A 14,773-nucleotide genomic window follows, 5' to 3' on the forward strand; every position below is an offset into this window, starting at 1 on the left:
GAGCTCACCATCTCCTTAGGCAGACAATTCTACAGTTGAACTACTCTGATTGTAAAAAATCAGAGTCCAGTAGCACCTTTAAGACCAACAAAGATTTATTCAGGGCGTGAGCTTTCGAGTGCAAGGTCTTAAAGGTGCTACTGGACTCTGATTTTATTGTGCTGCTTCAGACCAACATGGCTACCCATTTAAATCTACTCTGACTGTGAAACCTTTCCCCCTGATATCTAGCTGGTTCTGCTCTACACACAGTTTAATCCCATTAATTCCTCTGCTACCAATAGGAACCTTTCCGTGCCCACCTCGAAGTGGCAACCTTTCAAATACTTAAAGACAGCAAACATATCCCCTTTGGGGGTTTTCCTTTGTTATATGTCTGGTGTAAACTGTAATAAAATGTCTATCTATCTATCCCCTTTAGGGTTGGGTGCTTCAGCACCTGAAGTGGCCGGTCTCTCCCGGCGCAGCCATTGCTGTACCATGGGGGGGGGGGAGGCACGGGTGTCAGCACGCCAGTGGGTGAACACACACAGGCACCTCCACCCACCGGTGCACTGATGCCCGCACCTCCCCCCCAACGGTGCTGGCTGTGCAGAGAGAGACTGGTTGGCAGCCCAACCTCCTCATCTCCAGGCTGAATACTCCCAAGTCCCACAGCCTTTCCTCATAGGGCTTGGTCCCCAGGCCCTGAGTCATCCTTGTCGCTCTCCTCTGTACTCTCTTAATTTTGTTCACATCCTTTTTGAAGTGAGGCCTCCATTACTGCATACAGTACTCCAGATGCAGTCAGTATACAGCAGGACTATGACACCTTGTGGTTTTGATATGATGCTTCTGTTGATACAGCCAAAGACTACATTTACCTTCTTTATGGCCACATCTCACTAATTACAGTCCACAACTACCTCAAGATCTCATTCACACACACTGCTACCCAGAAGTGCATTTCCTGTCCAGTATGCATGCTTCTCAGTTTTGTGACCCAGATGTAGAACTGTCCATTTATCCCTATTGAATTGTATCTTGTTCTCATTATTATTATCATTATTATTTAATTTTTAGACCGCCCTTCTCCAAACAGGTCTCAGGGCGGTTTACAACATAAATAGATAAAACACAATAAAATCCCCATAAAAACCCCAATTAACATCAACAAAAGTTACATATAAGCGCGGTGGTCACAATTCTGATCTTAGTTACCTGAGTTCCCCCCAAGTTCAGCCTGGTGGGGAGAATAATATTCAGAAGAGGGTGGCACCAATACAATAGATCTAACAATGATCTCGATGTTAGAGATCTCAATATTGGAGGGGATCCTCTGATGGATTTGTGGGAGAGCTGCCCTGGCCTCAACCATATGCCTGGCGGAAGAGCTCCGTCTTACAGGCCCTGCGGAAAGCTGGTAGATCCCGCAGGGCCCTTAGCTCTTCTGGGAGCTCATTCCACCAGGTTGGGGCCAGGACTGAAAAGGCCCTGGCCCGGGTCGAGGCCAGGCGAACATCCCGTGGGCCCGGGACAACCAGTAAATTCATACCCGCAGAGCGGAGTGCCCTGCGGGGGGCATAAGCAACCAAGCGGTCCCGCAGGTAGACGGGACTCAGGCCGCATATAGCCTGAAAGGTCAATACCAATACCTTGAATCTGATTCGGAAACAGACTGGTAACCAGTGCAGATGAGGAAGCGCTGGCTGAATGTGGGCCCTCAAAGGTGTTCTAGTGAGGACCCTGGCAGCCGCATTTTGGACCAGCTGTAACTTCCGAGTCAAAGACAAGGGAAGGCCCACATAGAGCGAGTTACAGAAGTCTAATCTGGAAGTGACCGTTGCATGGATCACTGTGGCCAGGTGTTCCGAGGTCATTTGACCACTTTCCCAGCATGTTCAGAACTCTATCTTCTCGGGCAGCCTTCCTCAATGTTTTTATCATTAAGAACCACCTGAGACATTCTTCAGGCTTTGAGAAGCCGCAGAGGTGGCATGATTGTAAAGAATATGGTTGGGAAGCATAGCTGTGCACATACCCACCCACGACCTCTCTTTTTCCCACCCCTACAGAGCCTATTAACCTGCAGATAGTCCCTTTTTAAAATAAAATTTTTATGCAGATACTCTTTTTTTTTGAGGTTTGTCCTTCCCTCCATTTCTTGAACATTTCCTTTTTCTTCCTTAGCTCCTCCTGGAGTTCTCTGTTCATACAAATGGGCTTCTTTGATCCCCTACCATGTTTCCATCCTTCTGGAATAGTCATGGCTTGAGCATGCAATAGCTTTGGTTTAAGGAGAGCCCATCCCTCACTTGGTCCTTTCTCTTTTAGCATTCTTGTCCATGGGATGACTCTCATTATATCTTTTGTTATTTAAAAGTCCACCATACAAAAGTCTAACATACTCGCCTGACTATGAACTTCCTTGGCACCCCATGTCAAAAGGAATTCTAGAAGGACATGGTTACTCCCCCACACATCGGGGTCCCTACCTCATTTACCGCATCCACCAGTTCTTGCCTGTTGGTCAGTATTGGGTATGGCCAAGGCTCTTGTAGGTTTTTCCACCATTTGATAAATGAAATTGTTGGCCAGGCAGATCAGAAAGTTGCATGACTCTAAATGCTTAGCAAAGTTTGTTTCTGAGAATACATCAGGGAAACTGAAGTCACCCATAATTACAAGTTCCTGATGCCCAGATATTCTACCAAGCTGCTCAAGGAGGGCAGCATCCATATCTTCACCCTGGTCAGGCAGTCTGTAGCGGATGCCAACCACTATATTTCTTGTTTTCCTTATCTTCACTCAGATACTTTCCACTGGAGTGTTACTCTTCTCCTCTAGTATTTATTTGTTTATTTATTATATTTCTATACTGCCCTCCCATAGGCAAGCCCTCTGCTCACATGCAGCACCACTCCATCCTCATCAGCCTTTTCTGATTTTTTGAACAACTTATATCCATCCACTGCTGCATTCCTGTCATGGGAGCCATTCTAGCTAGTTTCTGCAATGCCTTTTTATAAATGGAGATTTTTCTGCAGGGTGTATTGCACGTTGAGATAGACCAAGAGGCTGGAATCGGAACAGCCTCATTCCTAGCACTAGCAGGCACACCTAAGCCCATTGCTTATCAAAGTCTTTAGGTGTACCTAAGTTTGGACAGGTTCAGGCTGCAAGACAAATACCTGGAATTTTATGTTCTAAATAGGTGCTCTTTCTATATCCTTTTTAGATAACACAAGCAGGGTGTGTGGCAGGCCTCAGCAACATTCACTATACTGTGTCAACACAGCATCACAGCTCCACAGCACAACAGGAGCTTGAGGTCTTGCCTTTCTGCGAGGTTGTCAGGGCAACTCAAAATGGCAATATCTCATGAGAGTTCAGGAGCTATTTTGACTGCCTTTTAAAGCAATCTTAAACAGAGTTATTCCAGTGAATACAGTGGGCTTAAACTGGAGTATCGGTGCATAAGACTGCACTGTTTGAAACCTTATGGGTCTGCAATGTAGGTCCCAGATACAAACAAAGACTGCAGGAACCACTTTTTGGGGGTGCGTTTAGGATTTTCTGACCCACTTTTGGTAGTTACATGAGGCAAAATCAGGGTTTTTTAAAACATTTCTGGTGGTTCCCCACTTATGCAGAATACCCTGCCCCTGTTTCACGCCTGGCTTTGATGTGTAGATTCGGGTGTCAGTAAGGACTTTGAAACTAGATACAGTGATGCTTCCTGTGACACTTGGGCATGGCAGCCCAAACAGAAGTTAAAAATAGGTATTCCCAAGCCTCTCTTGCTATTGTTTGATCTGATAATGTCTTGACAGGCTTGAATGAACACCTACTGACTTAAAAACAATATCTGTTCCTAACAAATGGCCTACATCACTGAAATAGAAAATATTCTGACTGCCGTGCCTCAGAAACCCTTTCTGGGAACCTGGATCGAAATCTACTGTCTCTCAACTAGTTTTAGTTAATAGGTCCCCAGCTCTGTTCTGCTACCTCCACCCATTTCTTGCTGTCCCCAACCTATCATTATCTTGTGGCTACGCTTAAAATAGGAGGAGAGATTTTAACCAAGCACTAAATTGAGAGGAGGAAAGGACCTAAGGCCATGGATGAGGTGCTTTCCATGTTCACCGTGATAACAGCAGCTGCATTCCATCTGCTAAAAACCAAATATTTACCAACTAACAAAATTAAAATGATCACAGAGGTTGTAAAGAAGAAAATACATTTGACACCTCTATCTTGAGGTTTCTTCGAAGCACCTCTAGTTACTTCAGTCTGATGAACACCCTGATTGGGCAGTTAACACCCTGACACCCTGATTGGGCAGTTAACACAAAAACTTGGTATGCATCAACAGCTAAGTCTTACTAACAAACCTGCCTCTCCTTTTCCACTGCTCCTTGCCAAACATTGTTCAATCACTTTCCTCCCTTCTTACGAAGAGCTCCTCCTTCATTCTTTTCCCTTAATTAGCAGCAGTGCATGAGGCTATCTCAGGAATTAACTTTGCTTTCTAGCAAGGAAAAAATCCTAGAAGGCAACAAAGTATTAAGCTATTCAAATATCTCATGATGACACTTAAGAAGCCGTCTGCTCAAACATGGGATGGGATTCCGCACCCCACCCCGAGCCACAAAATGAATATGATTATCACCACATTTCAAGTCTGTCATGCTTCCAGAGGCACCACAGAAAAGGCTGGTCTTAACCCTTTCATTTATGTGTACAGAAACACGCACTACACACCTTCAGGATACTTTAAAAATGAGAGCAACAACTAAAATAATCTAAAATTTTGAAAAAATTTCACAAAGCTTCCAGTTTTTGTTTGATCAAGGAAGAAAGACAGGGTTGGGGGCCAGGTCCTGGAAAGATTTTATTCACTTGTAGATAGATGCATATACCCTGTTTTTTTTCCCTGCATAGGGACTCAAAAATGGCTTAGGACACAATTCCCCTGTCTTCTATTATGCTCACAATAAACACTGCTGTAAGGCATTTTAAACAGTCAAAGAGTCACCGGCCAGGGTCATGAAGTCAGCTTTCCAGGGCTGATTCTGCACTTACTTTGTTTATTCTGTTGTGGATCCTGCTGAATTCAGATCGATTTGAATTCGGGTCTTCCTCTATCCCCCCCCCCATTGAAACAGAAAGTATTCTGCACTCGATTGTGTGTGCTTGTGTGTGTGTGTGGGGTGGGGACCAAGTGCGGCAGGAGTCTCTTTCTTTTCTTGAATGGAGGGGGGGGGGTTGGAGACAGTAGAGGAGGAGGAAAAAAAACAAAAGGCAAATCTCTGATGAGAGAAGTTAGGGCTTCTGAAGCACAGTCACTTTAAGGGAAGCTCTGCAACTGGGAAGACTTTGAACTGACGCCATGGCCAGTCAGATAAGGTTTTCTTGCCACAGGGGTTGAGGCACAAGGCATGAGGCACAGTTATTTCGCAAAGAGCACAGATCTGCACATTTACTCATGGCAGTTTTTGAAATATTGAGGCTTATATCCACTCCAGGATATCGCGGGGGAAAGGTAGATTCACCATGAATTATTCATGTTTGTTACAGAGGGAAGATTTAAAGTGCCCAAAATCAAAATGCAAATTGAATTCAGTGTAGACAGGAAGGATTCATTCGAACTGGAACTGGGTAAAAAGCCTCGTGCAGACTACACCCTGGTCAAATGGGGATTCAAATTGGGGTGTCCCTGTTCCTAGTCCAATGTCACTCCATGGTGGCTGGTTTAAGCATTTAAATATAAGAAATACGTGCAGGATGTAGAAGAGCAAGGAAGAGGAGGGGTAAGAATCTGGGACAGGAGGGTGGTGGCCCACCTCATTAACATGCTCCACTCATTTCTGTCAACACCCTACATTGAATCCAGGATGGACTCAAGAAGGCTGCCACTCTTTGGGTGCTTCCACACATGCTAAATAATGCAGTTTCAGTCCATTTGCAAGGGGGGTTTGATCACTCACACAATAAACCCCACCTGCAAAGTGCACTGAAAGTGTGCTAATTTATTGTGTTGAAGCATGCCTTCTTCTCGACAATGACATGCAAGGGCTAGAAGAACAATACTGAAACAATCCAAGAAAAAACCCCACAACATTCCTTAATCCACTTGAACGGTGGGCATAAACATCCTTTTGTGATTAACACAACTCTGGGATGCTTTTGTGCCAGTGAGGCCAATAGGCATCTTCACAGAGGCATATTCAAAGCAGCTGTTTTACCAGATTTTGCTCCCATTGACCACATGCAGGAGAACTCTCAGATTTGTTAGTCCAACCAGATTAGTGATGAAATTTACATCCTGTATGACGATAAAAAACTATTTATTTATGACTCTCTGGAATTAACTGCTAACTGGCCCCATACGTAGGAAAGAAATGACCAAAGGATGAGAATGTGTGCTTCTCTCTCATCCTTGGTTTAGCATTATCAGATTTATTAACCCTGACAAATGCTCAAGAGCCTATTAAGCTAAGCTGTCCTGTTTTGTTTCTTATCAGAGAGAATGCAAGGAACTTCCGTTATTTATGTTTTTGGCATGCAGGACACACAATTCTGGTTTTCCATTCCTTTTCCCTAAAAAGGGATGTTGGAAAAAAGTTTTACAAATAAAAATCGCCTTAGTCTAGGATGAACATGTCAGCGTTAACCCAATGGCATTTTACTAAAGTGTGTATAGGTTCAGGTGGGTAGCTGTGTTAATTTGAAGCAACAGAAGAAAGTTTGGGTCCTTTGGCACTTTTAAGAACTACATTCCTGTGCACGCTCCCAAAAGCTTAAACCAGGGGTAGTCAAACTGTGGCCCTCCAGATATCCATGGACTACAATTCCCAGGGGGCTCCTGGGAATTGTAGTCCATGGACATCTGGAGGGCCGCGGTTTGACTACCCCTGGCTTAAACCCAGAATTAAACCTTGTTCATCTTAAATGTGCTACTGAGCCCAAACGTTGTTCTACAGTGTGTCTATTACCCACTTGGTGAATGGAGTATCTTGCAATCCTACCTAGTAGTGTGGAGTCTTGCCACTCCCTTGATTTCTAAGACTTCCTACAATTCTTTTTCGTTTTGCCACTTGTTAAGGATGTCAGCAAAAGCCCATAACACTCTGAGGCAAGCTTGGTCATCTACGTCGGCCTGACAAGTGTTAAAGAGTAGATGTGTGTTTGAATGCATGAGAAAAACAATAATTTATACTGAACTGGACAACTGGTTTACCGAGCTCTTATATTCACAGAGTAGTCCATGGCCGGATTCTTCCCAATCTCATCTATTTTATCCTAGTGAATAGCATCGCTTTTAAAAAGACTGATGAATTCTTACTGGGAGTGTGCATAGTTGTACTGAAAATCAATTTTACCAAGATATATCTACATTAAGGTATTTGGGGGGGGAGGGGGTGACTTTGCTTGTGTGTGAAGAACTTTACAAGTACAGGACCTTACTTTTCTGTTCCTTTCTTTGCCTCCTAGATTATCCATTTAAAATAATTTTCTCCATAAACATTAAAGAAAATAATATTTAATAAGAATAGCAGCTTCCCTTAGATGTTCCAACCGCAGCCTTAAAGAGCCACACATGTATTTATTTCATGTCTTATGACATGTGTAATATAGCCAGGAGATCCTAAGATTGTCTGGCTGCCAGGCAAGAGACATTCGGAGGTGGTCTGCCATTGCCTGCCATCATGGCCCTGGTATTCCTTGGAGGACACCTTTCCAAGGGCTAGCCAGGGCTGATCCTGATTAGCTTCCGAGATCTGACAGAATCGGGTTGGCCTGGGCTACCCAGGTTGGGCAGATCCACAGAAATGCAGAGATTAGCCAGATGAGTTTCAGCAAGTGACAACAACAGTGAGAAAGCATTCCAGACACATTTGTGACCCTTCAAAATGGCCCAAGATATAAAATGTAATTATTTGAAGAATTAAACAGAGCAGGAGCCTCCAAAGTTACAGCCCTACTTCCACTGAAACCAGTGAGACTTTTCTATAGATATATTTATGACTGAGGTTCAGGACTCGCAATTGGTGTCACATCCAGCTGTCTCCCCAGTTAATCTCAGAATGTTATTACTACAGCTTGGAGCCATAGCAGTTCTTAAGCCTTGATCTACTGGACAGAACACTAGATGTGGAGTTTCTCACTGCCACCTCCCTTCTTCAGATGTTCTTGGTATGTTCTGATTCTTCAAGATGGCAGGATAAGTTCAGACTATGCTGGGAAGGGCAGAATTCAGTTTTTGTGAGAACTCAATGTCTCTTTTTTTCACAATTCAAAGACCAAGTATGTAAAGTATGGACAAGACTGACAGCAGTTTCAGAAGGCAGACATGGCTGAAGATATATATATAAATATAGGTTAACACCAGAGCTCTTTCAGACAACACAATTATATATATGTAAAAGCCCAACCAGAGATACCAACCATGGTATTCCAGACACTTTATTATTGGCATGGTGGAATTTACAAGACTGCAAAGGAAGAAGTCAACAGTTGTGCTTGTAGCCTTGGCCTAAATAGGAATAAACCCACCCTACCAATTCACAGTCTGTGTACTGGAAAAAACAACAGCCTTCGCATTCCTTGATATTTATCAGCCATAGAATCAAAAAACAAAGACATCTTGACACCTTTGCCTGACAGAGTTATTTACAAGTCACCCTGACCCTTTGTACATCAGGAATAAAGTGTGACAGATCCCTGAAACTGCTTAACTCACTGGGAGTAGTTTCCTAGAGACTCAGCCTGGATTCATAAATTTCTGAGCTTTAAAATATTTAGACAATCGAGGAAATTGCTGGCCAAGATTTTACCAGCTGTTTAAAGAAAACAGACATGCAGCGTATTGCACAGCCCAAGCAGCTGCAATTACTTCTGAGGTGACCAATGATTTTGCAGTATGCAACGTCCAAGAATCCCCTGCAGTTACAGGGAGGATGCTTGGATGCATTGTGCAACCCTGGATTGCACAATATAGCTTCTTGGGCGTGGTTCTCTGTGCAGTAAAGGTCAGGGCTGATAGCATTTCATCACCTCTCTTATCCTTGACAGTAATCCTGTGAGTGAGCAAAACATCTGATAATCCCTTCTTTTACACAGGGCCAAGGGACAGTTCTGCTCTGAAACTACCTCAACAAGCCAAGGCTAACCTGGGATTCAAACCTGTTTTCTCCCAGGTCTGTTTGCCACCTTTTGAAAATAAAGCTTGAGAAACACAGACTTAAGCAAGGATTGACATATTACATAGAATGGCAAATGGCACATATTTCGAAGCGAAACGAGGATTCCTGAATCTTATTGCTTGGCCACAGGTATACATGAAGCCGCCTTCTGCTAAGCGACCAACTACATGCTGCACTTTATGTGAGTTTGGCTCAAGTGGTCATTTTTGCTAAGAGTGCAGTAAGAGATTCAGATTACAGCCATGGTGGGCGGTGAGGAGGAAAGAGGAGCTTTTTGGGGGGACACTGAAATGGGGGCAGAAAAGTGGCATTATTTGCCCCTACCAGGCTGCTGCACAGGTACTGAATGCTGAGTCAGGTCACTGGTTGGCCATTCTGCCTGGCAATGGCTCTCCAGGGCCTCAGGTAGAAGTCTTCCACATCACCTGCTACCTGACCTTTTCAGCCAGAAATGCCAAGGACCAGACCTGGGACCTTTACTACACACAAGGCAGATGCTCTACCACTGAGCCCAAGCTCTTGGTCCTAATTGTTGTAGGAGATGTATTATTATCCCTCTCCAATATCACCATCATGGGACACCAACAAAGAAAATTCCACATAGGACAGTTAGTTCTGGATTTGGTTATACTTCTGTAATAAGCACAAAGAGGAAGGGGAAACATCTGAAGTTATTTTTATGACTTTAGCTCTTCTGGCAATTTATGCAATGCGAGGGTGGGTCTAGTATTGTCTGGAGTCTGTCATTTTGGCTGCATAGCCTCATTTCCTCCTTCCTGTTGCTAGTAAAGTATGAGAAACTCCTGTTTACAGCACTGGACCATCCTGTATGACACGTCTCAATTCTCCCCATTCCCTTTCAAAGATTTAGCTATCTCCTCATTGAAGTCTATGGGGAAATTCCAGAATCCTATCTTGACCTCTAAGCAACTCAGGTTATATCCTATTGATATTGTTTCACATTAAATACCCAGGACAAGGAGGATGTTGTGTTGAGCATCCTCTATGATACAGATTCCAATGTGATATCCCTGCAAGCATAGGCTGCCCCTTGACAGAAGGGCAGCACCTTGTGTTAAACTGATCTGGAAACGTATTAACCTGCCTTTTATGAAACCAGGCGATTCACTCATTTAACTTCCACTGGCACCAACCAAGTTTTATTCAAGGTGTGAGCTTTTGTGTGCATGCACACTTTGTCAGACAATGAAATAGAAACTGCCAGACTATATACGTAAGGAGAGAGTAAATCAGCAATAACCCAGTAATCAGTCCTTTGAGTTCGACTCCAGTTAATTAAAATAGCTAGCTAGTAACGGGTCTTTTAATTACTCTGTTCTACAACTGGAAAAACATCTGCCATTAATCACTAATCCTGACATATTAATTCCCTCTACTATGCTTTTTGAACTAGAGTTGAACCCAATGGACTGATAACCTGATAACCTTATAAACTTACGCTTGTTATTCTAGCAAGGTTTGTGAATCTGCTAAACATTTTCCTTATACTGCATATTTCTTGGATATTTTCATGATGCTGTTTACTAATTTACTGCTAATTTTCTCTCTTCCTATATATGTAGTCTGGTGCTTTCCATTTCATTGCCTGAATAAGTATGCATGCACATGAAAGCTCATACCTTGAATAAAAGTTTGTTGGTATTAAAGATGCTATTGGATTCAAACTTTGTTCTACTACTTCAGACCAACATGACTACTCACCTGAAATTAGCCTAGCCTTGTACATCTAAAATCTAGTTTATTCCCAAAACATGCCAGGGATGGAAGCCAGGACATGTACTTAAGCATGTACTCTATTATCCCTTTCTAGGTGTTACTCTTGTGGTTGGGGCTTCCCTTTTATATTAAGGCAAAAGGGATCATTCATATGGGTGAGGATTCTGCATCTATTTCAGGTACCACTGCATTGGAACAACTGAATTTCATATGAATGCAGGGGAATACTTTTACCTTTTCCAATCAATACTGGTATTTGCATTTTGCATAGACATTCCACTTGGATTTCTCTCGCAAGGGACCATGAGCCTAAACTGTCTGGGAAATCTTGGAAGGGACATAACTAGTTCATTGGAGATTCATGAACTTCCTTGCAACATTAACAGCCTCTCCTGAATCTCATAAAACTGGTTTGTCAAAAGACTGGCAAAAAAAAGGATAGGCAGATCTAGTAATCCTCTCATGCCCAAAGTACTGATACCCCCCCCCCTCAACTTGTACGCAGCCACTTCAGAAATCAGACCAAAGTGGGACTTGGCAGAATTACTAGGAGTAATGACTTTCAGGCACATCTGCGTAACATTCGCTTCTGCCATACTCTGGGAACTTAAGTATGTGCAGGGAAACACAAGCCATGCTTGTAAGTAGCTCCTCACTGTACCAAGAACAGATGACTTGCAGTCCTACATAGTGGAGAACACAGCAAGGCTGTCGCTTGCGTCTCTGGACACTCAGCCAGGTGCTCCATCCTCAAAACCATGACCCACTTATTTTGGGAACAGAGGTTGGTAAAGCGTAACATGATCTGTAACACCCAATTCTGTGCATATAATAGATGCAGAAATGGTCATGTTGACTGCCAGATTTTAGTTGGAAAGTCAAACGTGTGGACCAGAGGAAAAATTAAGCTGGTGGTAACCAGTAGCAGAAAAGTTAACATGGGGCTCTTGGTTCCGAGGCACTTCATAAGACGATAAGCTTTGGAGCTTTCTTCTATGGTTAGAAAAATCAAAGTAGAAGGTTCAAATATAATGATGCCATCTGGTTCAACTTGCAAGGTACCCCAAAAGGAAAAATTAAGAGACCTAGAAGTCAATTAGCAACAAGCTTCCTGGCCAGATGCATGCTGAATTAATCAAACTGTGAGCAGATGATAGATGCTCATGCACCAAAAGCACTCCACAATCTGCTTGCCTATTATCTTCTTGCTAGTCCCTCGCAAACTGCATTGCAAATGCAACCAGAGCTGGAATATCCCCACTTCTGGGAATTCCTTGATCCAGCAGGGACTCTGTGTAGATCCCACTTGCTCATGACTGAAAATGCATTTGTAATTGATGACCGTGATAAGGTTACCATCGCTCAGGCAGCAAGCTCTGCACTTAGCAAAGAAAACGGAAAGGAAAGCAAATCCGCTATTATTGCTAGATGAGGTGTAAGGCGAAACCTGGAGGCACACTGCAAGCAAGCAAAACATTCTGCCACATTGCCTGAAATTTCATCTCCCAAGAGCTGGGGGCAGAACTTCAGCTGAGCAAGGTCATCTCACAAGATCTCATTTGTTGCCAGGGGCCATTAAGAATTGAGATCTCTTGATGACCATGGAACTATTCAGGGCTAGGCTGAGCCACAGTCCATGTTTTACACAAAAATCCAATGGCAGGCCACCTCCCTCTCATAGGGCAGCCAGCTGCACCATAGGGCAGTTTCACACCAGCAGTCAGTGGGCTGTGTGTTCCAACCAGATTGGAACTGCTGATGTGTCAGCGCATCTCCATCTCTCATGCACATACATACTCACCTTCTATTATTTTCCTTTCAGAAAGCATCTCCTCTGCAAATCTCCCGACTGATCTTTAAATCCCTAATTCAAAAAATGTAACTGATGTGTTGCATCCTGCTGTGAGCTGCCTTGGGGGCGCCACTTGTCAAAAGGCTTTTAATATCTATTTAAATTTTTAAATAATAAATAAAAAGCAGTTTTGGTAACTAAATGAAGGATCCGCTCAAAGAGAAAATAAGGAAATTTTCCATGCGCTTATTTATTTATCAGTCAGTCAGTCAGTCAGTCAGTCATATGGTGTGTGTGTAGTGTAGCCAGGAGATCTGAGGATTGTCAGGCAAGAGAATTGTCTATTTTTGAAAGGTCTATTGGGGAGGGGCTGTGGCTTGGTGGGCAGGCATTTGCTTGGCATACAGAAAGTCCAATATTCTCCCTGGGACATCCAGTTACAAGGATCAGGTAGTAGGTGATGAGACAGATTTCCACCAGAGACCCTGAAGCACTGCTACTGGTCAGAACAGAAAATACTGGCCTTGAGGGACCAAAGGTCAGATGCGGTATAAAGCAGCTTCATGCGTACACAGCACTTTGGAAATGGTGTTTGTGCAGGGGAGGGTCCTCTCATAAAATCTGGCAACAAAACATGGGATACACATCTGTGGTGCATACCATCTTCTTGATCATAGGGATACTTTTAGGATGATATCTGCATAGTGTTCTCTTTTGCTACTGCTTTGGCGTATTACTGCAAAATCACATGCAAGCACCTCATCTTCAGAAACTAAACGTATTAATGCTGCTGTGCAACTTCATTAATTCTGCTGTGCAGCCATGTTTACCTTGCAGTGGGTAAGAAATCTGATAAATAGACAAACGAATAAATGAATGAATGAAAAAAGGCTATAACAGACTCAGAAAGTGTGGCTAATTGGTTAGGTTATCTGCATATATTTTATGAATGAAAGGGGGGAGGGCAGGGAAGCAACATTCTGCCACTGGAAAATGGGCCAGGTTCCTGCTTTTCTGCTGGTTAGAATTTCTGCCACTGGAAAATGGGCCGGGTTCCTGCTTTTCTGCTGCTTCAATCATCCCCAAAGGGCTATGCGAGCATCAGAGACCTGCAGGGACAAAAACCAGTGGGGATGGGCCTCATAATAAGGAAGAGAATTTCAAGAGAACAGGCATAAAACCGGCTGTATCCAACAGTTTCCCATATACAAAACCGATAAACTATAAAATGAAGCAATAAAAGCAGGAGCAAAAACAATCTTGCTTTCAAAATACTGTAAGCTATGCCTTAGTCTGTGATTCCATAAAGAGATCAGCCAGCACAACTGAAGGGGCCATGATAAAAAAGTCTCTGCTCTTGTCTGATCCTTTAAACTGGATATGCCAGGGATCGAACCTACATGCCATGCGGATGCATTACTGCTGTGACCCACTCCCACCCAAGTTTTTGGGGAAGGAGCCATAACTCATTGGGACAACACATATTTGGCAACCATCACCTCAGTAGCAGACATGTCCAGTTGAAGGGCTCGTGGTTTGCAGGCAGGGAGCCGAGGGACAAGCAGAGAGTGAGCAAAACTTGCCATAGTGGATCAACAACCTGGCCCAGAAGAGGGCAAAAGTTTATGATGTTCAATTGTGATTTTGTTAGGGACGACAAATAGCAAAACTCAGAGTCGCTGGGTGTTTAAAAGGGTGTGTGGTTGTCCGGATGCAAAAAGCAAACCTCCCCCCAAAAAACAGCCCCAAAGAATGTCAATACACAACCTTTAATTTCTACAATATTAATTCACTATGAATGACAATGGAGAGTTGTTGTTTTCCCTGCCCCAAAGCAAATGGAGTACATATGAAGAAATGGGTTTCACTATCAACAACCACTGATGAATCCTTTAAAGGAAGAGGGGAGAAAAAAGAAATCCTTAAAGAAGAACACTCAGCCTCCTACACAATTAACCTAAATATGATACATCTAATTGACTGCCATTCAGGTAGAGGGGCTCCATTAGCTTAATGGGAACGTGTTCTGACGCCGTAAGCGCCCCATTGGCAG

At 43.4% G+C, this 14,773-nt stretch overlaps 1 protein-coding gene across 8 annotated transcripts in view; it reads right to left on the bottom strand.

Annotated features, from left to right (window-relative positions):
* Positions 1 to 14,773, bottom strand: part of DLC1 (DLC1 Rho GTPase activating protein) — a 415,065-nt gene that overhangs the window by 41,178 nt on the left and 359,114 nt on the right. For 2 of the 8 annotated variants that reach the window (XM_077302066.1, XM_077302065.1), the window contains exon 2: positions 12,730 to 13,829. The exons of the other annotated variants lie outside the window; for them this stretch is intronic. In XM_077302066.1, the coding sequence (XP_077158181.1) occupies positions 12,730 to 12,757 (28 nt within the window). In that variant the 5' untranslated portion in view covers positions 12,758 to 13,829. The remainder of the gene's footprint in view (positions 1 to 12,729; positions 13,830 to 14,773) is intronic. 8 annotated transcript variants of the gene reach the window in all.

This window comes from Paroedura picta, chromosome 10, assembly GCF_049243985.1.
Source record: "Paroedura picta isolate Pp20150507F chromosome 10, Ppicta_v3.0, whole genome shotgun sequence".
In the NCBI taxonomy this organism is placed as follows: Eukaryota; Metazoa; Chordata; class Lepidosauria; order Squamata; family Gekkonidae; genus Paroedura; species Paroedura picta.